Raw genomic sequence first — 19,896 nt, forward strand, 5'->3', positions numbered from 1 at the left:
GAGCAGGCTGCAGGCCGCTGCCAGGCTCGGCCGTTCACCAGGAGGGCACGTCGGGAAGAAGCGCTGTTGGGAGTCGAAGGACAGCTGGCCAGGCCCTGCCGCCCGGTGAGCCCGCCGGCTCCACGCAGAGGGCCCCCTGTGACAGCGCCACTGGCCGGATGCTGGCCGGGAGCGCGGGCGCGGCTCTGGGCAGCTGGCTGGAGGGGTCTGAGAGGACAGGTCTTCTGGGTCGTGGCCCGGCTGGACCCTCACGAGCTGTCCCGAGGAAGAGCCCTGCAGCTCGTGGTGTGGGTCTCACAGAAGACTCCAGACTGGCTGAGGGGCAGCCTGCCTGGGCACCCCACTTAGGCCAGTGGATGCAGGCAGGCTCTTGAGATGCTGGGTCCGACGCACCGCCCCCACCCCACCCCACCCCCGCCCAGGTCCCCACCCCCCCGCCCAGGTCCCCACCCTGCCAGGCCCCCAGGGGCGGGGCTGTAGGCACTGGCTGGTCCCCATGCTGTGAGGGCCTGGGTGGAAGGGTGGGGACTGGGTCAGGAGCAGCCCTGGGCTCTGGTGTGTCGGGGACAGACCCGCCATGGGGTCAGCGTGGTCACCACCCGTGTATGTGGAGCCGGGGGTGATCTGACGCCGGGCAGAAGGCTCCTCGGCCTGGGTTGGAGGATGGGAGAAGCAGCAAAGGGCACAGGGAGCTGGGAAGGGGGGCCTGGCGCCGGACCCTTGCGGGCATCCCCAGGGGAGGAGGAGCCTGGGTACCCCACGGAGGCAGGGCACCCGGACACGGCTGCAGGCAGGATGGCCTTGGAGACAAAGGCCCTGTGCGTTCCGCGGAGCCAGCGGGGAAGCAGAGTCGCGGGCCTGCAAGCCCTCCCCGAGGCACTGGGACGGCAGAGCCCACCACACAGGGGCCTCGTAGGCAGAGGTGGACAGAGGTGTGAGCGGGGCTGTGGGCACAGGGCGGAGGGTGCCGGTGGGGCTGGGGCACAGCTTGGCCAGAACGTTCTCACTCCCACTTGCTTTCTGTGGCGCCTAGACATTCCCAGGTGTGATCTGCTGTGACTTCTGACCATCCCTGGTGTTCTGGGGGCTTCCACGGAAGACAGGGGGGACACGGGGATGGGATAGGACAGGGGTGGGCGGCCGGGAGGGGCCAGGCGCCCTGGTGGTCTGAGCTGTGCGGTGGTCAGTGGCCAGCCAGGTGTCCCCAAGGCAGGTTTGCTGCACTGCAGGGATGTAGGGGTGGCCGACAGGGTGGGCCTGCGGGCGCTGGGGGAGGGGCTGGAGGCCAAGCAGCCTGCCATGGGCCGGGGGGGCGGTGTTGGGTGCCCCAGAGAGCCCTCCCCACCCCGGCCTCTGCACCCAGGAGTCCCATCCCCGTTTCCGAGGTGCCTCCGTGCACTTCAGCCATTTCCCCAGTCTGGGCCCTTCCATCCCGACAGCCTTTATTCACAAAACCCACGAGTGACACGTAGGGATGAAGCTTTCAGGAACAAGACGGGAACAGAACAAAGGGGGAAGATGGGGCTGAGCTCCGTTTCGGGAGGACACCCCTGGGGGAGGTGGCGGCCCTGAGGCTGGGGGAGCACCCCCAAGTCAGGAGCAGGGGCGTGGAGATGGCGTGCCCACCGCACTGGCCACGGGTGGGTCAGCAAGGCTCCGGGCCCCTCTGCCACAGCTTGGAGCCCACCTTCCGGGCTTCCTTGCCGACCCGTGCAGGCGGCGGGGCCGCGCCTGTCCTGGAGCCCCCCTCCAAGCAGCAGGCGGTGGGAGTGGGTGCAGGGCCCACAGCCCCCAGGGCCCGCCTGGGTGTGGCTCCCCCCGGGTCAGGCACTGAGACACACAGAGGGGGACTGCTGCCCACACTTTATTAGACGTGCCTGGAGCCTGCCGCAGCCCCACTGCAGGGTGTGAGGGAGCAGCCGGAGGCCCGTCTCCAGCACCAGGGCCAGCGGGGAGCCCCTCACCTCCCACCCCAACCCAGACGGGGCTGGTGGGGAAACACTGCCCTGGAGAGCACTTGGGCAAGAAAAGCGCCAGAAGCCCCCGTGGAGCCCAGCACCCCGCCTGCCTGGGCACGGCGCTGCTGAGGCCGGGAGTCCCAGGGGCTCCCAGGCCAGGGCTGGTGAGAGGTCTGGCAGGAGAGGCAGGCGGGGGCACGGCCGTCTCCTGGGTGGGTGACATCCTTTGGCGGCGAAGCGGGGTGGCGGGCAGCTGGCAGCTATGCACAGTAGGTGTCCGCGCTCACCACCTGGCAGTACATGGTCATGGCGAAGGTCAGGCCCAGGATCTGCGGGGACAGCGGGGGCTGGGCAGGGCCGCTCAGGACCACGGCCAGTGGCCGGCGCGGCCACTGCACTGGCGGCGTCCTGGGGGGCTGGAACTCCCGTCCCTCGGGGAAGCCTCCGGCAGGGCGTGCCCCCCACAGGCCTAGAGGCACCCCGTGGCCCAGACCCAGACCTGCTTCCCCTGGGAGTGGGTTTCGCCACCCGGGCTCCGCTGGCCTCAGGGCCTAGAGGTTCCAGGCCGGGCCCCCAGCAGCTGCCCTGTGCTCCTTTGCGATCACCCTGGGGATGACTGGCGGTGGCCTCTGCCTGCACCCCAGAAACGGCTGCCCTGACACTGCTTGGGCTACCCCCGGGGCTGGCCCTCAGGTCCTGCATGAAGGTTGGGGAGCAGGGGCTGGCCGGCCGGGCCTCAGCAGGGTCTGCACTGCCCACCGTCGCCCTGCACTGGGCAGTCCTGTGACCACGCCCCTCCCCCCACAGCCCCTGGCAGGGGTGTGGGGACACGGCCGGTGCGCAACCCTCAGCAGAGGCGCCGGGGCTGATCTCCGTCCACGAGATCAGACCCTCAGCTCAGGAGTCTGTCCCTGAGGTGTCACAGGTCACCTCCCCGTGGCCACCGCCCCTGACAATCCCCCGGAGGCGCCTGCACCTCTGCCAGGGAGCCAGGCTCCTCAGCTGCCCGGTTCTTGGGGCTCAGGGCTGAGGTGGGGCCTCCTACCTGCACCAGCGCCGTGCACAGCCCGAAGACGCCCACGGCCAGCAGGTTCTCCTGGAGCCACATCTTCACGGTCTCGTAACACGGCTGGAGGAAGAGTCGGCGTCACGGAGGCGGCGAGGTCGGCCCCTGCCCCCAGGGGCCCGAGCCGCGCCCGGCCGGAGGGCACAGGCTCACCGCTTTCCACCAGGTGCCGGGCGCGTGCAGCCCGCAGCTCTCGCTGAACTCCAGGCAGCAGGAGTCGGGGACACGCGTTGCGTTGTAGACCTCGAACCAGTCGGTGTAGTTGGAGACCCCGCAGCAGCGGAACTGCGGGAGAGGCGGGCTGGGACTGTGCACGGAGGGGGCCACGCCACGCCCGGGCCCCGCCCTTCCCCGCCCCCGGCCCCGCCCGGGCCACGCCCCGCCTCACGTCCGTCTGGATGATGCTCCAGGCGTTGGTAAGGCCCACGTTGCCTGGGGTGCCGTACAGGTGCAGGCCCTTCTTCAGGTCCTGCTGGGCGTACCTGTCGATCTGCAGGACGGCAGGGCCACCTTGCAGCCAGCTCCACCTGCCTCGGCCGGACCCGCGCCCGCGCCGGCCCCAGGTGCCCTCTGTCCGCCTCCCTGCAGTCGCCCCGCCTTGAAGGCTCCACCACGCTCTGGCGCCCCAAGGCCTCCCTGGGCCTCTAGTGGTGCTGAGCATGGGATCCGAGTCGGACGCGTCAGCACGAGCTTATGGCAGTTAACTTGCAGATGGAGACAGTCGGGCACCGCACACCCAGGCCAGCGTCTGCACAGGCCCGCTGGGACCCCTGGCTCCAAGAAAGCCCAGACCTTGGTTCCTAAGACCATTCTTTCTCCATGAAGGAACCAGGCTCCCTAGAGAAATGGCCGATTCCAGGGCTGGGGCAGGGGCCCCCCAAGATGGACCTAGGGGGTGTCTCCTAGCAGCAGAGAGGAAGGTGTTGGAGGAGGAGGTAAGGATGTGGGAGCCACAGAGCTCCAGTAGCCAGCGCTAAACCAGATGAACAAAAAGTAACAGTCTTGGGGCATAACCAGAGAATAAAGCATGGAAACACCCTCGTGTGTGTCATCAAGCAGCAGCAGGGGGTGGGAGACTTCCCCATCGAGCTGACAGGCGGCTGAAGACCGGGGCCCCCTGGGTGCTCAGACTCTCTGGAGCCTCCAAGGCCCTGTGGTTCCCCCCAGGCCTGGCCGCCAGAACCTGTGGTTGCAACCAGAGCCGGGCTGGGGTCCCTGGCGTCGGTTCTCGGCCCCTCCTGCCCGCTTGCCGCTGGGAGGGTGCAGCCCGTGCCACAGCGCGGTTGTACCTTGTCAGTGTAGGCGAAGAAGAGGATGGTGATGCAGGCCTCGAGCAGGAACACCAGTAGCAGCGCCACGAAGAACTGCGGGCCGGGACCGCCAGCCTCAGCCGTGCTGCCCACCCGGCCCGCACGGAGAGCCCCACCCGCCCCACACAGGGTCCTGGGGGACTGAGAGGGATGGGACAGGAGCTGGGAGGGGGTCCTGGGACAGGCGGTCTCGCAGAAAGCAGGCCCAGTGCCAGGCGGAGGGGCTCTGCCTGGCACACATGCGGGGGTGCGTGTACACGTGCACCTGTGTCCATCAGGGCCACCCCGGCCCGGCCTGCCCCCCCACTGGACTCACGGTGAGCAGGAGGCATCTGTTCTCCTTGATGGCCCCGATGCAGCCCACAAAGCCGATGGCCATCACGAAGGCGCCGGTGACGATGAGCAGGTTGGCGGCCGACAGCGACGGGAAGGAGGAAGACAGGGTGGCGAAGTTCCCCTGCGTGGCCGCCAGCCAGATGCCCACGCCCAGGATGCCACAGCCGCCCAGCTGGGCCGGGGCACAGAGGGGGGCACAGGTGAGGAGCCCGCCAGGCACCCACTGGCCATCCGGCCTGCGTCCCCGGCCCCAGCCGTCCCCCCGTGGGGCTGCCCCCGAGCCCACACTGGCCCGCTCCCCGGCCCGCTCCCCTGAGCACTGCAGCTTTCACTGAACTTCCTAATTGCTCCTTTTACAAAAACTGATTCAAGCAGGAGGAAGAGGCAGGGGAGGCCAGGTGGTGATGAGTCTAGGGAGACACCTGGCCCCGGGGGGGCGAGGGCGGCCAGGAGGGTGGGGGCACGCAGCCAGCTGGGACTCTGAAGCCTTAGGATGCCCCAAGATGAAATGGAAGCTCAAGCCCGAGGCTGGCAGGGTCTGTTGACCGTAAGGAAGTGTGTGTGTGTGTGTGTGTGTGTCCAGGCTGGGCAGGGTCTGCTGGCTGTAAGGAGACGTGGGTGTGTGTGTCCCCATAAGGACGCGTGTATATGTCTGTGTGTCCCCGTAAGGAGACATGTGAGAGTGTGTGTGTGCCCCTCCTGTGGGAGAGGGATGACCCCCATGTGGCAGCCCCCGCCAGGCACAGGGACAGAGCTGTCCACGGTGCTGACTGCAGGCAAGGCCACTTGGGGCAGCAGGGCACCCACCCCTGCCTGGGGGCGCCATCAGGGGACCCTGAAGAGGCCGGGACCGGCGCGGGTCACAAGCCCTCCCACCAGCCGGCGGGCAGGAAACGGGCACTCAGGGCCACCCCAGGTCCCTGGGCTCTCCAGGTGCCCGTGTGGACCACACACACAGACGGTCTCCCCTGGCCTCTGCCCAGCGTTGCAGCAGAGGGGGGACCCAGGTCAGGGGCAGGGGCTGCCCCCCGGAGAATCCAAAGCAGGCATCCTGGTCCCACGCCTGCCCATCCCTGCTGACCAGGCACACCCTCTCCCGCTCCAGGAGCTCAGCCCCAGGCCAAGCCCCCAGGCCAGCACTGGTAGGGGGTGCAGGGCTGCCTCTGAGCAGAGGGGAGCACCTTCCTCTAAAACCCAACAGCCAGCCAGCCGGCTCTGCCCTTGAGGTCGGCACGGACAGCTGTGGTCCACAGGACGAGCGCCTCCGAGCCCCTGGCCCTGCGGAGACCCAGGGAGGGTCACGGGAGGCCGTCTGGGGGAAGCGTCCTGCAGGGCCTGGGCCCGCCCATGACACGGACCTGGCCCACGGCGACACCCAGATGCGTCACTCGGCTCCGCACTCAGGCACAGACCAGCCGCCAACAACAGCGCGAACGTGATGCGGGCACGTGGGTAAGAAAATTACCTGTAATTGTGAAGCTGCTTCTGCGTAGGCAGCTTTTAAAACATTTTGGCAGGAAAATTACAGCCTCTGAGTACGGGGGAAATGGGCCCTGTGGAACCCGGACAGAGGAGCAAGCGTAGAAGGGCCTGAGGCCCCTCCCAGGATGGGCCCACGGGCAGCAGCGGGCAGGGGGCTGCACCCCACCCCATCCCACTGTGTCCTTCCAGGAGCAGACCCCCACCCCACGGCAGCCCCGCCCCGGGCCCCCCATCCCAACCCTGCAGTCCCCAGGGCCTTCCTGTCTCCGTCTCACACCTGGAGTGCACACCCTACCCCCTGTGCCCAGCGTGGCACGCCCTCCCCACCTCCTGCTGTCTCTTTTCTTGTCCATATTTTGGAGGACTGGGCTAGGGCTAGGCAGGTGGGGCCCCTTGGTGAGGCCCACGGGGGGCGCCAGCCCTCCAGTCACGTGGCTCGGCATGGCAGATGGCTGGGCAGCTGGCCCGATCCTTGGAACAGGGTGAAGGGCCAGGTGCCCACGGGGGCCAAGCATGTGTCAGAAGCCCCTCACCGGGCAGCTGGCACCGTCTTGGGGGTGGGGCCGGGCACAGTGGGGTGACATCCCCCTCTGAGCCAAGAACAGCCCCAGGGGAAGGGAGGAGCCCATCTCCGTGAAGTTCACGGGTGGAAAGACCTGTCCCCTGGGCTAGAGATCAGGTCTGCAGGTCCCCAGGGCGGGGGCTGGGGGCCCGAATGCCGGGGCTCGGGCACCACGCTGGCGGGGAGCAGAAACTCTGTGTGGCGAGGGGGCTGCCCCGCCGGCACAGCGGGGAAGACTGCGCCTGCGGTGGGGTGGGCAGCCCCCGGTCCAGCCCGGGGACGGCAAGCCCGTGTGCCGCGCGGCCACAAACAACCTGCAACTGACTGCAGTTGTTCTCCTTACACTCCAGAAAGGCCGGCCTCCGAGAGAGGGGCCGGCTCCAGCCCACCGACCCCCGCCCCAGACTGGTGTCCGAGAGGAAGGGGGGCCGCTGGGGAGCAGACGGGTGGGACCTCAGCGGGGAGCTAGGGCTGCACCCCCATACAGGCCCCGGGGCCTCTCCACTGCCCCCTGGCCCCCTTAGGGGCTGAAGCCACACCTCTCTGCCCCAAACAAAGCTCCCAAAGCCCCCTGACCAACTGCTGCCACCCCCAACCCATGTGAGAAGCCACCAAGTCCCTGATCAGAGGGGGCTGGCATGCTGGTGGGGGTGGGACAGGGAGGCCCACCGCTGCCACCACAGGGGACCAGCCTCGGGCCCCAGAGGCCCTGTCTTCCAGCTGCTGGCCCCAGGGACAGGCCTCATGTGGGACAGGCGTCCTGGGGCATCCTGACCCCTGACCTGACCGGGACAGCCAAGGACCCCGGTTTCCCACACTCGCGGCCCACCTACCCTGGCTCGTGGTCGCCAGCAGCAGGACCCCCACCACCCCGCCCCCTCCCCGCTGCAGGAAGAAAGCAGGACCAGGACACACAGCCGCCCCAGCACCCCCAGAAGGCCTGAGCCAAGAGCAGTCATGGGGGCTGAGGTCCGCAGACCCCCGGCCCTGCCCCATGACCTCCAGCAGGGCCCCTTGGCCTGCCTGTTTCCCCGAGGGTAGGGGCGCCGGCGGAGGTGGTCCCAGGTCTGCAGAGCCTTCTGGCTCTTGGGCCCTCTTTCGCCATCCCAGGAGACCGGCACCAGAGGCCAGGCCTGTCTGCAGCTCCTCAGGGGGAAACCAAGCGCACCCTGGGCTGGCTGGGGGGACGAAGGATCCACAGAGAGTAGGACTTGCCCAGGGAACCAGGGAGGCCTGGGCAGCAGACGACGGGAGCAGGCAGGGCGCCCACCGCAGCCACACAGGCAGGCCGGCCCGTGACGCGGGGGAGGCGGCGCACGGAGCCCTCCCGCCTGGACGGGGCTGGGGGACGGCAGCAAGTTAACCACGCCCGGGAGCGGCCGGGCTGCAGGCTGAGGCCCCGCCAGTCACAGGAGCATCTTCGCCTTTCAGAACCAGCCCTGCCTCCACTCAGGCCCACCCCCACCACCAAGACCACCCCCAGGGCTGCAGAAACGGCCCCGGGGAGCCCTGAGCACCCCCCAGAGCTGCTCAGCCCCACTGCCACCTCCTGAGCCCCGCACACAGCCCTCCTCCCCAGTGGACGCCCCTGACTCAGGGACCCTAGCCCTAAGCTGCCCACCGCCTGCCCGCCTGGAAGGTAGCGGTGCCCCTGGAGGGCGGTGGTGTCCCCAGTGGGGCTGTGCCTCCCCGGGAGGGCCCGGTGGCCCTGGGTGGGGGCACAGTCTAGGGGTTGGCCGGCACCTGGGCCTCACCGCCCCCCCTTCCCCCCTGCAGCTCGCCTGGGCCTTCCGGGCTCCATCTCAGGACACCTCTTCGCAAGCACGGGGGATACCATCGACTCTCCTGAGCCATGCTGTTGACCCGCAGGACACACAGGACCCAGCAGATTCACACGAGGACCCACGGCTGGAGGTCCCAGCCCGGCCCTTCCAGACTCCATCCAGGAACCCCCAGGGAAAACCCGTCCAGCAGAGCACGGTTGCCTCCAGAGCCAGCCCTCTGCCCACCCTCAGCCAGGACCACGGGAATGGATGGGAGGGGCAGGAGGCGCTGCTGGGGAGGCCGGCTTAGGCCCAGGAAGAGCGCGCCGGGTGCGGGGTGGGCCCACGGGGTCTGCAGTGGAGAAGGGGGCTCCGGGGCAACTCAAGGACACATGTGCCCTGCTGGGCTGCGGGTGCAGGAGGGAGCCCCAGGGGTCACCGCACCTCCCCTCAGCTTCTCCCAAGTGGGAAACACTGGGGCAAAGAATACCTCCAGCGGGGGCTCAGCACCCCCAGGAGCAACGGTGCCGATCCCGAGAAAGGGGGGCTCTGTCCCACCCCGCAGCCCCATCAGCAGCAGCGAGGGCCTGGCTGACACCTGCGCAGGGCCTGGCGGGGTGGGGGTCCGGCCAGCCCCCCAGCCACGCTCACCACCCCTGCCCTGTGTTTCCTGGGGGTCCTCTCTCTGACCGCAGAACCCCAAGGCCGCGGGGCACCAAGGTGGGGTGCGGAGGGGCCAAGCCAGCCCCCCGGCCAGGGCACCTGGCCAGGAAGTGTAATTGGATAATAAAGGGATCAGATTATCTAGCCCTGGAGAGGGTCCCCAGGGGTTCCTGACGTTCTTTCCGGGGCTGAGGACAGCTTCCACGGCAGGGATCACTGGAGCGTGTCCACCCTGCAGCTGGTGTAGAGGCGCCTTCGGGGTTCACAGGGCAGAGACAGCTCTGCCAGGCCGTTTGGGGGGCTGCCCCTCAGGCACAGGCCCCTCGAGGGCCCCCTCTCCTCCTCCCAACAAGCAGATACCCCCGTCTCTGAGGAGGGGTGCGGGGGGAGAAGCAGGTTCTGTCCCCTGGGACCTCCCCCTGCCACCCCCCATCCCCCATCCGCCCGCCACCCTTCCTGCTCACCAGTCACAAGGCCACCTGCAGCCCTCTCCCGTCACACTGCCCGGGGCAGACTGACCCTGCCAGCTGCTTGCCGCTCACCACACCGGTGCCCCCCGCTCCTGGCCAGGTGCCCACCCTCTGCTCCTGATCGGTGCCCCCGCTCCTGCCCAGGGCCCCACAAGGAGAAGACAGCTGTGCCCCCTACTCCTGGGCAGAGTGCAGCCTCAGCCACCTCTGCTCTTGGCCTATGGGGTCTTCTCAGCTCCAGGCCTGGCCCCTCCCAGGAGCTCCTTGCATAGAACGACCTTTTGAGTGACCCCTGGGGGGGTGGGCAACTGGGGCAGGAGCCTCCCCCACTTCCCAGCGACCCTGTACTTCTTAGGCCAGAGCCCAGGAAAGGGGAGGTGCAGTAAGGTGGTGCTTTCTGAGCCTTTCGCGGTAAGTGGAGCTCAGGCGAACGAGTTTACAGTCGGTGGCCTCCTTCTGGGGTCCAGAGCCCCCACAGGAGGGACAGCCACACCCCCACGCTCCCACCATGGAAGGAGAGCGGCGTCGGGAATTAGCGATGGAGCGGCTGTGACCTTGGCATCATCTCTCCACAGGCCTCGCAGCCCGGCTGGGGGGCCCAGGCCCGGCGGGGTTGGCTCCCGGTGCCAGTGTGACACCCCCGCGTGCGTGCCCAACCCCCCCGCCTGGGTGTGGACGGCAACTCTGCCCTCCAGTGTTGGGGTTTTTCGAGGGAGGGGCCCCCCTGTAGCACCAACAGCTCTGACCCTGGACACAGGCACCTCATCTGAGCAAACCCAGCCACCTTAGACAAAGTTAGACAAGCCCCCACCTGGCTGGAGGTGCAGCAGAGGGGCCAGACAGCCCTCCCGCTGGCCCCAGCCCCTGTCCTGCCCAGGAGCCGGTCCAGCGGAGGGCTCGCCCTGCCATCCCCACCGCCCCCCGGCCCCTCTGCAAGTACGGTCCTTGGAGCCAGGAAGGCGGGTCTGCTGGGGAGGCTGTGCCCACGAAGAGCGAGGGCACGGCGGAGGGGAAGGAGCCAGCGGCCCGGCAGAGCGAAGGCACGGGGCCCCACGCCGCGCCACGGCAGGTGCGGGACACATCCAGTCTCAGCAACAGACAGAGCGGAGAGGATGCAGGGCGGCCGCCCAGGGTGCAGCCTGGCGGACCCCAGCAGTACCGGAACCCCAAGGAGACGCGCTGCCCTGGCCCCAGCGACCCCAGGCACACCCCCAGCCAGTGTCCCGAGTGTCCCGCCCCCACCCCCACCCCCACCCCCACCCAGCGGGAGCGGCGACCCGGCCCGCCGCCACTCACCCAGAAGAGCAGGTTGAAGGCGAACATGAGGTACTTGACGCCCTGCAGGCAGCCGCGCGCCATGCTGCAGCGCTTGAGCTCTAGGAGGAAGATGAAGGACAGGTCCAGGTAGAAGACCACGTACTTGTTGCCCTTAGGCGACGTGTAGCGCGCCTGGGCCGCCTTGGGGCCGGGGCTGGCGTGCAGGCCGAAGAAGGGGCCGCCGCGCGCGAAGCCCGGCTCCTTGCCCGGCGGCGACGGGCTGCGCCGGTACGTGGACTCGTCCGTGCTCGAGCGGCGCATCGCGCGGGGCCGCCGGGCTCCCCGCCCCGGCCCGCGGGGACACCCGGCGCGCCGCTCCGCTGGGACCCGCGGCGGGCCGCGGACACCTGCCCGCGCGCCGCAGCCCCGGCCTGCCCGGCCCGCGCGGCCCGCGCGGACCCCGCCCCGCCGCGCCGGCCGCCCCGCCCCGCGCCGGCCAATCGCAGCCCCGGCCCGCCCCCGGCCCGCCCCGCGCGGGCCCCGCCCCCGGCGCGCCCCGCCCGCCGCTCCTCCGCCCGCCCGCCGAGCGCCCGCCCGGGCTGGGGGCGCGGGGCCGGCAGCTCTCAGCCGCGGCACGATGCCCCGGCCCTGCCCGGAAGCCGCAGCGCGCCGGGACCCCGCTGGCGGCCGGGCTCGGCGGCCTCCGACCGCACGCGAAACGCAAAGCGCTTTGCAGATGAGGGGTGACCCACTTGCTGTCTGGGGGCGACGTGGGGCAGCTCCGCCTGCCCGCCCAGATCGAGGCAGCGCAGAGGGCGCAGCCGGAACACACCCGGGGTGCACCCCGGGCCGGCCAGGGATGCGCGGGGCCCTGGGTCAGCCTGGGGACCCCCAGCCGGGCGTGGTCCCGGGAGACCAGGCAGAGGGGAAGGACAAGCCTCCGGGAGAGGCCGGGGCAGGGGGAGCTGGGAGGGCGGCCACCCTGCCAGGCAAGGGCGCTGGCGTCATCACTGGGCCCAAGGCAGGCCACAGACGTGTGCAAGGCTGGCAGCCCACTCCAAGCCCGAGCCCGAAGGACCCCTCCGCCCTCGCCCGGTCCTGGCTTCCTGGGCACGTGCGACGGGCAGTCACACAGGACCCCTCGCAGGTGGGCCACGCTGCTGCCAGTCTCGAGAGTCTCCATGATCTGACGAAGGTGCTCTGACTGTCACGCCGCACCGGCCCCTCCCAGACACCTGCACACAAGCCTCGGCAGCACGCTGGAGCTCCGAGGCCCCTTGCACGGGGACAGACACCCCTCTGCTGTGCCCCCACAGCCCACCCCACTGGTGGAGGCCCTGGGTGTGGAGGGAAGACCCCCGCCGGAGGCCTGGACGCCCCCTCCCCTCCTGCCTGCAGCCCCCCTCCTCCTCTCGGGTCAGCAGGGGGCCCGGCCTCAGGGAGGGTGGTGCGACAGGCAGGGATGCCCCCCGCCCTGGACTGGGTCTACCCGGTCACCAAGGCCACCTAGGGCAGCACCCACCCTGTCGGATGGTCCAGGAAGCTGCAGTCGAAAGAGGGAAGGACTCAACTCGCCCAAGGTCAGCAGAACTCGGAGGGGAGGAAGGAACGGGGGAGGGGAGGGGGAGGGAGAAAAAGAAGTTGGGGGGTAGGCGACAATGAGGAGACCAAGGCTGAGCCCTGCTGGGCCCCCGAGAAGGGACACGCTGCCAACCAAGGGCCCAGTGGAGAGGCCAGCCGCGGAGGGCCCCCGTGCAGGCTCTGCAGAGACCGCTGGCCACAGCTCTGCTGAGGCAGCAAGTGGCAGCAGTGAGCCCGGGAGATCCTGGTGACCACCAGCAGCCTCTGGCCACCTCCCCCTTAGCCCAACTCTGCCAGCCCACATGCCCAAGCCAGGGACGGCCACTCAGGGCCCTGAGAGGCGCAGTGGGCACAGGCGGGCTGAAGGGCAGCGCCTCTGAGGACAGGGCTGGGGGCCAGGAGCCTCCCCTCCACCCCTCAGCCCAGTGCAAGGCTGGCTGGTTTCCACAAGGGGCCCAGCACCCAGGGTGCCCTCTCCCCTGCCTCACTCGGCCAACACCATGCCAATGCCCCAGGACTCCTGAAAACCCTCCCCAGCCTCTAAAACCCTGCTCTGGTCCCCGCCGTGAGCCGCTGAGCCTGAGCTGAGATTCACCCTGGAGACAACCAAGGATGCCGGGGCCAGCGGGAACGTGGACGGGAGCCCCAGGACCCCACCCCCGACGCCCAGCAGCTCCCCCAGCAGTGGGACACATGCGGAGAGGGCCACACCAGGCTGGCGTAGTCCCGGTCTGTCCCGGGACCAGGAGAGCCTTCACCAGTGAGGCCCTGCCCTACCTGGCTTGCCTGGGAAGAAGGCGGGCGGTGCCTGGTGGCCCTGAGGGCCGGCCAGCCGGCAGGCGAGCACTCAGCAAGGCCAAAGCCGCAGCTCTGTGGAGGGAAGACAGGCGGAGTGGAGGCCACACTGCGCCTCGTTCCCAGCCTCTGCGGGGGCTCTGCACCCGGGGCGGGATCCCTGCGGGGAGAGAGGGCGGCTGGGGGCCGGGGGCGATGTGCGCAGACTCAGAGCCCAGCCCTGAGGCACAAGCGTGCCCGCACGGGGCTGCACTCAGAGAATACACGTGGTCAGCAGACGGAAGGCCGTCCAGCCCCCAGCAGCCCCGCAGCCCGGAGCCCAGCCTGACGGTCCACGTGCCCCAGGGCCCTGCACCCCACGCCCTCCCACTTCCCAGAGACCGATGCCCTGAGCCCCCAGCCTCCCCGCGGAGCCAGCCAGCGATGTGTCACGAGGCCCTTAATGGACTTGCGTAGAGAGGGGACTCTGTGACCCCTACCAGCCAGGTATTGCGGGTGAGGAGGGCCAAGGCCACACTCCTCCCCCAACGCCTGACCCCTCGGACAGGGGGTCCCTGCAGCCGGGGGGGGGGTGCTGGTGGTCTTCCAGCAGCTGGCGGTGGACAGCAGAGGCTCACAAGCCCCGCACCCCCCGCCCTGCCCACCCCCTCCCGGGCCACCCTCCTCAGCGTGTCCTCTCAAACCCACACCCGCGGCAGACACAAAGCCACCAAGTGGGCGGAGGCTTGGCAACCGGAGACCGGCTCCCTCACTCGGGGGGTGAGCAGCACCCACCACTGCGAGAAAGGAGGCACCCGGACCAGGCCCGGGACCCCACCCCCACCCCAGTGAACCCTGTGCCCCTGCGCCCAGGGAGGGGCTCAGGCCCAGGAGCACGGAGGGCAGGGGCGTGAGGGGGCCACCCCGCCGTGTTCTCTGATGAGCCCCCTTCCCGGAGCCCACAGCGACGCTGCAGACGCCGAAACCCACACACTCAGCCCCCAGCCCTGAGGCCGCCTCCGCAGCCGCACCCCCCCAGACCTGGGTCAGCAGATGGGCCTCCCAGCCAGGCCCTGAGGAGCAGCTCCACCAGCACCCCTCCCAGCCGTCGACCCCCCTACACCCCCACCCAGTGCAGCCCCAGGACCCTCCACGGGTGACCGCCATGCCCCTCCGTGAACCCAGGGCCCCACCCCATCCCGGGCAGCCCATACTCAAGCCTCAGTCGGGGGATGGGGGTGGCTATAGGGCCAGACAGGAACCGGCTGTCCCACCGCCTCACCTGGCCCGGCCGCCTCCTCCAGGAAGCCTCCTGCCCCCTGGCCTGCTCTGGGCCTCCTGTGTGTGCAGGACTGCAGAGGCCTGGGTCCCCAGAATAACACGCGCGGCAGGCGGTTGGGATGGGCAGAGCAAGAAGCCCTCGCCCAGCCCTGCCAGCCCCAGGCTGGGCCTCTGGGACCCTCTGGGGCCCAGGGCAGGGGCAGGAGGAAGCTCGGGGGAGCATGGGCACCTACCTGGCCAGACCGAGGCCCAGCTCAGAGAAGGACCTCCCCAAACACCAAAAGTGCTGGCCCGGCGGCCTCGGAGGCCTGCGGCAGACGGGCCCCAGCAGAGCCAGTGAGCGGGGCCCCAGCAGAGCCAGTGAGCGTGCCCGCACCTCAGGGTGCAGAGCCGGCCGCCCAGCCCGGGCCCCCAGGTTGCCAGCTCTGAGGCGACTGCGAGGAGCCAGGAGGCCCCGCCAACACAAACAGGCCTGCGGAGCCGGCCTTCCTGCTGCTGCTTCAGCCCCCGACCCCGGGGGAGGGGCGCACGAGCACCCGGGCCCACAGGCCCTCCTCCCGCTGGCCTGGAAGACACTGCCTCCAGGAGAGGTGCCCCCGGGAAGAGGCCACCCAGAGGCCTCCAGCGCTTCCCCAGGCCCAGTGAGGACAACCCCGAGGACAGGGGCTCCCCTCAGGACCCTCCCGCCACCCTGGGGCCTGGCAGCTCCCTTCCCCACCTGGGCACTGACACTCCAGCCTGCCCCCTACACACCAGTGCCCTCTGGGAGCCCCACGCACGGCCGAGCGGGCCATCCTCAAGGACCATGCCCATCCACAGGGTCACGAGGTTGCACAGCTGGCCGGCAAACACCGCCAGGGACCCCAGGGCCCAGAGGGTCACCGAGGGTGCAGCAGGTGGGCGACTCCGTCAAACCCTGACGAGGCATCCACGCCCCCTGCTCACCACACCGCCCCCCACGTGTGAGCACAGCTTACCCAGAGCGGCCAGAGCTTGGGCGCTCGGGGCTGCGCTGGGATCCTGCCCCTCCACCTGCGTGGCCTCCGCCCCCCCCCACCCACAGAAGGGGAGGCAGACGCTGTGGTCCAAGACGGGGCGCAGGGTCAGCTGCCTCCTGGGCAGCTCCGTCTCTCAGGAGGCGTTTCCAGGACAACACCCGGGGCACAGGGTCTCAGCGGCTGAAGCTTTGATCGTGGATTTCCCCTTGTCCCCCGCCTGCCCTGAAGTGACCCTCCTCTGGCAGGAAGTAGGGCGCACGGGTTCCAGACCATGTGAGCACCACCCTCCCGCCCTGTGCCCCCGCCCCTGGGGGCAGGAACCCCCTCCTCGGAAACCCAGCGCCTCACTCTCCCTGCCCATCTCCAGGCCAAGCCTGAGGTCTGGGCCACATCTGCGCTCATCCCCAGGGCCCCCACCACGGGCCTGTCCCACCCCGGCGCCCCCATGAGTGCACCAGGCCCCTGGGATGCTCTCTGCCCCTGCCCACCCTGAGGACAGCTGGACTATGCCCAGCCTGCCCCCTCAGCACCCACAGGGAGGGAGAAGGCCCAGCGGGGGAGAAGGCTGACGTGAGGCCCCCCAGGGTCCTCAGGTCCAGCCTGGCCAGGCCTGAGCCAGGGTGGGGTGGGCACGGAGGCCAAGTGCCCAAGGGGCCTCTGAGCACACGTGTGCTGGTGGCCTGTGCCGCCACGCTGCTCAGCAATCCCCTCCTGGGAAACCAGGGAGCTGCAGGGAGGAGTCCCCCCCCCTCAATCCACACGCAGTTCTCGGAATTCCAGGAATGTCCACTTGGCTCTCCCGCCGCCCCCCAGTCTCTGGGAGTAAACAGCCACTGCGCCAGAACGAGGTGCGGTGGACCACGGGGCCCTCCCCCAGGAAGCCTGCACGCACCCACCCCCGCTCTAGAAGAGCCTCCCGCCTGTCCCCCTCACCTCTGCAGACGCAGCCGCCTCTACAGCTGAGCCTGGGTCCACCCCAGGCCACTGTGACTCAAGGCCCCATCCCAGCCGGGGACAGGATGTGCGTCCAGTCAGCTTGGGAAGGGGGGGCAGGCAGGGCAGGGAAGTGGCTTCTGCTCGTGGCTCCGCACGTGGCAGGGTGGGGGACGGCGAACCCCGCTGGGGAGGGTGGCCAGAGCCAAACTCCAGACGCAGAAGTGCTGGCCAGCCTCCCTGGGACCTCCACTCCCAGCCCCTTGACTTACAGTCAGAGTCCACCACCCACCCCAGGAGGACTCTGAGCTAAAGCCTGGGACCCAACATGGTGGGCCCACCCCCACCCCCAACCCCAACCAGAGACCCTGACGCCCCAGGCCAGCAAATATGAGGAGACCCTGCCTAGGTGCCTAGCCCACCCTCCTCAGCCCAAAGCTCGCCTCCTCCAGGGAGCCTTCCTTGCTTCTCAGTGCACACAGCCCTCTCCCAGCCGCCAGTCACAGGATCAGGGGGCTCACCTCTCGCCACTTCCCGAGACACAGCCCCCGCCACCCCTCCCCCCGCTCCCTTTAAACCCCCACCGCCTCCAGCTCCCACAGCTTCTGTCCCGCACGGACGGGTGTCTGTCCGGCTCCCTCTTTAAGTCTCAGCTCAAAAGACACCCCGAGTGCCCTCCCGACCCTCAGAGCCGGCGCTCCCGGGTCACTGGCGCCCGCCCCTGCCGAGCGCGGACTGGAGCCTGGGCCGCCAGCGCCTCCCCCGGGAAGAAGGCAGGAGGGGGGGCCAAGCTGACCGCGGCGACGGCCGGAGCCCCCACCGGCTGGGTCGCCCCGCGCCGCCCGCCTGCAGGGATACGGGCAGCTACCGGGCCGGGACCGTTACTGTGCAGGCGACCCGGCCAGGCGGCGACCTCGAGGGTCCCTCGGACTCTGCGCAGAGACCCCCCGAGTGCCCGCGGGCAGCGGCCCCAGGCGGAGAGGCCGCCCCCTGCCCGGCCCCTCCGGCCGCTCTCCGCGCCCCAGACCCGGCTCGCAACTTGTTGCTGAAACGCGGCTCGCGCTCTGCGCTCGGGGCCCCAGTTCGCGCGGGCCCGGCCGCACTCCGCCCGCGGCCCGGCAGGGGCGCTGTACCTGCCTCGCGCCCGCCGCGCGGAGTCAGTCGGCCGGGCACGAGGAACGCGAACGCCGCCGCCGAGCCCTTGCGGCCCCGCGCGGACGCCGTAGGCCGGGACGTACCAAGGCGCGGGCGGGGGGCTCCCGCCGGGACCCGCCCCCGGACCCGGACCCCGGGCCCCGGACCCCGGGCCCGCGCCCGCCGGAGGAGCCGCCGTCGCGGCGGGAGGCGGATGCCGGCGGCGCCGGGGCCGCGGGGAGGTGCACGGGGCGGGCCGGGCCGGCACCCCCGCGCCATGGGCGCGCCGGGGCGGAAGCGCCGGGGGATCCGGGCGTCGGGCCGCCGGGCCGCGAAGCTTCTAGCTCCCGCGCCGCCGCCATGATCATCCCCGTTCGCTGCTTCACGTGTGGCAAGATCGTCGGCAACAAGTGGGAGGCCTACCTGGGCCTGCTGCAGGCCGAGTACACCGAGGGGTGAGGGGCGCGCTCCCGGCCGCCGGCCTGCGGGGCCCGGGGCGGGGAGGGTTTCCCAGCCTGCGCGGCCCGGGGCGGCGGGACGGGGGCCCGGCCTGCGGGGCCCGGGGCGAGGACAGGGGCGCCCGGCCTAAGGGGAGGGTTTCCCAGCCTGCGGGGCCCGGGGCGGCTGGTGGGGGACCCGGCCTAAGGGGAGGGTTTCTCAGCCTGCGGGGCTCGGAGCGAGGACAGGGGCGCCCGGCCTAAGGGGAGGGTTTCCCAGCCTGCGGGGCTCGGAGCGAGGACAGGGGGGCCCCGGCCTGCGGGGCCCGGGGCAGGGTCAAGGGGGCCTAGCCTGCGGCGTGGGCGTCTCGGGCGGCTGTCGAGGATCCAGGCTTGAGGGGTTGGGGTCTTGAGGCGGCAGTCAGGGGTCTTGGTCTCCAGGTCAGGAGCAAGGGACGTTCATCAGATCCCAGGTGACGCCGGCAAGGCTTTTATTCCCGGAGCCTTTGCCAGCCCTGTTCTCCAGACCTGCTCTCAGGAAAGCGTCTCCCACCCCCCAGTTCAGGCAGACGAGGGGAGCTAGTTGTCAAGCGCTGGTGTCTGGGGACTCGAGTATTCTGGCTCCACGCCTCCACCGCAGATAGGCCCCTGGCCACCTCTGTCCGTCAGCTCCCTAAGTTCTCCCTGCTATTAGGCCCACCCCGTGTCCTCAAAGACACTGATGCTGGGCAAGATGGAAGGCGAAAGGAGAAAGGAGCGGCAGAGGAGGACGCGGTTAGGTAGCATCAGCAGCTCAATGGACAGGAGTTCAAGCAAACTCTGGGAGATAGAGGAGAACATGAGCTCAGCGAGCTGCAGTCCATGGCGTCACGGACACGACCGAGCGGCTGAACAACAAACCGTGTCTTGCAGACTCACGGGCTTTTTTAGGACATAGGACAAGCTTCTGATCACATAGCCGTCATCATCAGGCTTTTGTGGGGTCCCTTTTCCGTGTTTGCCCCTTGGCACTGCAGTTACCGCCTTACTTGTCTGAGTTTACCCTAGACAAGAGTCTGACTTTGGTCCTTGTGTGGACAGCCCCATCCTTATCAAACTGTGAACCTCTGGGACCTGGAGTGTGGTAGCAGGTGAGGTTCTCCGTGTAGCTGTGTTGGGTGGATAGGGAAGCAACGGACGGCCGTAGTATCTGCACCAGGCTTCGAGGAGGCTGCTGGAATGACCACAGTGCGAGTGAATGCTGGCAGCCTGCCCCAGACTCCTCCCCGAGATGCCCCAGGCCAGGGCTGCCCAAGCGGCCGCCCCTTTTATGGGTGCCACGCTGGTGCCCACACACAGGAGGCTTTGAGGGTGACTGGGGCCGTGTCTCTGGGAGGTGAGGGGGGCTGCTCCCCCCGGGCGAGGCCCTCTGTCTGCCGGGAGGAGCAGGCTGCAGCCAGGTCTCTCCCCACCTGCAGGGACGCCCTGGACGCGCTGGGCCTGAAGCGCTACTGCTGCCGCCGCATGCTGCTTGCCCACGTGGACCTGATCGAGAAGCTGCTCAACTACGCTCCCCTGGAGAAGTGAGCCCGCGATGCCGCAGGGGGCGTCTCACCCACGGCTTGTTCCCCTGGGGTGTGGGGCGCCGGAAGCCACGCCTGCCCACGGCTCTGTTGGCGTGGGTCTTCCTCTCTGGAAAGAACTGTCTAGTAAATGTTTCTGAGGACTGCCAGGAAGTCCTAACAGTTGGTCTGGGTTTGTGGGCTGCCCCGCCGGTTCCTGGGGTTCTACCTGGTGCCCGAGGCCCGCACGGCCCAGGAGGAGGGTGGGCCTTCCACACGGGAGTGCTCAGCACGGGGCTCCCTTCCTCTGTGGGCGCTTGGCCCCACAGAAGACACAGATGTCACGAGTG

The 19,896-nt window shown here is 69.7% G+C and overlaps 2 protein-coding genes across 19 annotated transcripts; one reads left to right on the top strand and one right to left on the bottom strand.

The window, feature by feature from the left end:
- Positions 1-1,848: 1,848 nt before the first annotated feature.
- Positions 1,849-17,773, bottom strand: TSPAN4 (tetraspanin 4). Of its 18 annotated transcripts, none has more exons than XM_069565860.1 (11): positions 16,956-17,090; positions 16,435-16,620; positions 13,226-13,318; positions 12,390-12,457; positions 10,907-10,986; positions 4,651-4,842; positions 4,314-4,388; positions 3,413-3,514; positions 3,178-3,309; positions 3,004-3,087; positions 1,849-2,287 (listed from the first exon to the last, which is right to left on the bottom strand). In XM_069565860.1, exons 5-11 carry the CDS (start codon positions 10,967-10,969, stop codon positions 2,219-2,221), a joined length of 717 nt encoding a protein of 238 aa, XP_069421961.1. In that variant the 5' UTR covers positions 10,970-10,986; positions 12,390-12,457; positions 13,226-13,318; positions 16,435-16,620; positions 16,956-17,090; the 3' UTR covers positions 1,849-2,218. The 18 variants fall into 18 exon arrangements, with proteins under 18 accessions (XP_069421961.1, XP_069421960.1, XP_069421971.1 ...); XM_069565859.1 differs by lacking the exon at positions 16,956-17,090 and adding an exon at positions 16,878-16,908; XM_069565870.1 differs by lacking the exons at positions 16,435-16,620; positions 16,956-17,090 and adding an exon at positions 17,568-17,645.
- POLR2L (RNA polymerase II, I and III subunit L) lies at positions 17,036-19,720 on the top strand. Its single transcript, XM_070289439.1, has 2 exons — positions 17,036-18,023; positions 19,463-19,720. Exons 1-2 carry the CDS (start codon positions 17,929-17,931, stop codon positions 19,569-19,571), a joined length of 204 nt encoding a protein of 67 aa, XP_070145540.1. The 5' UTR covers positions 17,036-17,928; the 3' UTR covers positions 19,572-19,720.
- The last annotated feature ends 176 nt before the right edge of the window (positions 19,721-19,896 follow it).

This window comes from Ovis canadensis, chromosome 21 (genome assembly GCF_042477335.2).
Source record: "Ovis canadensis isolate MfBH-ARS-UI-01 breed Bighorn chromosome 21, ARS-UI_OviCan_v2, whole genome shotgun sequence".
In the NCBI taxonomy this organism is placed as follows: domain Eukaryota; kingdom Metazoa; phylum Chordata; class Mammalia; order Artiodactyla; family Bovidae; genus Ovis; species Ovis canadensis.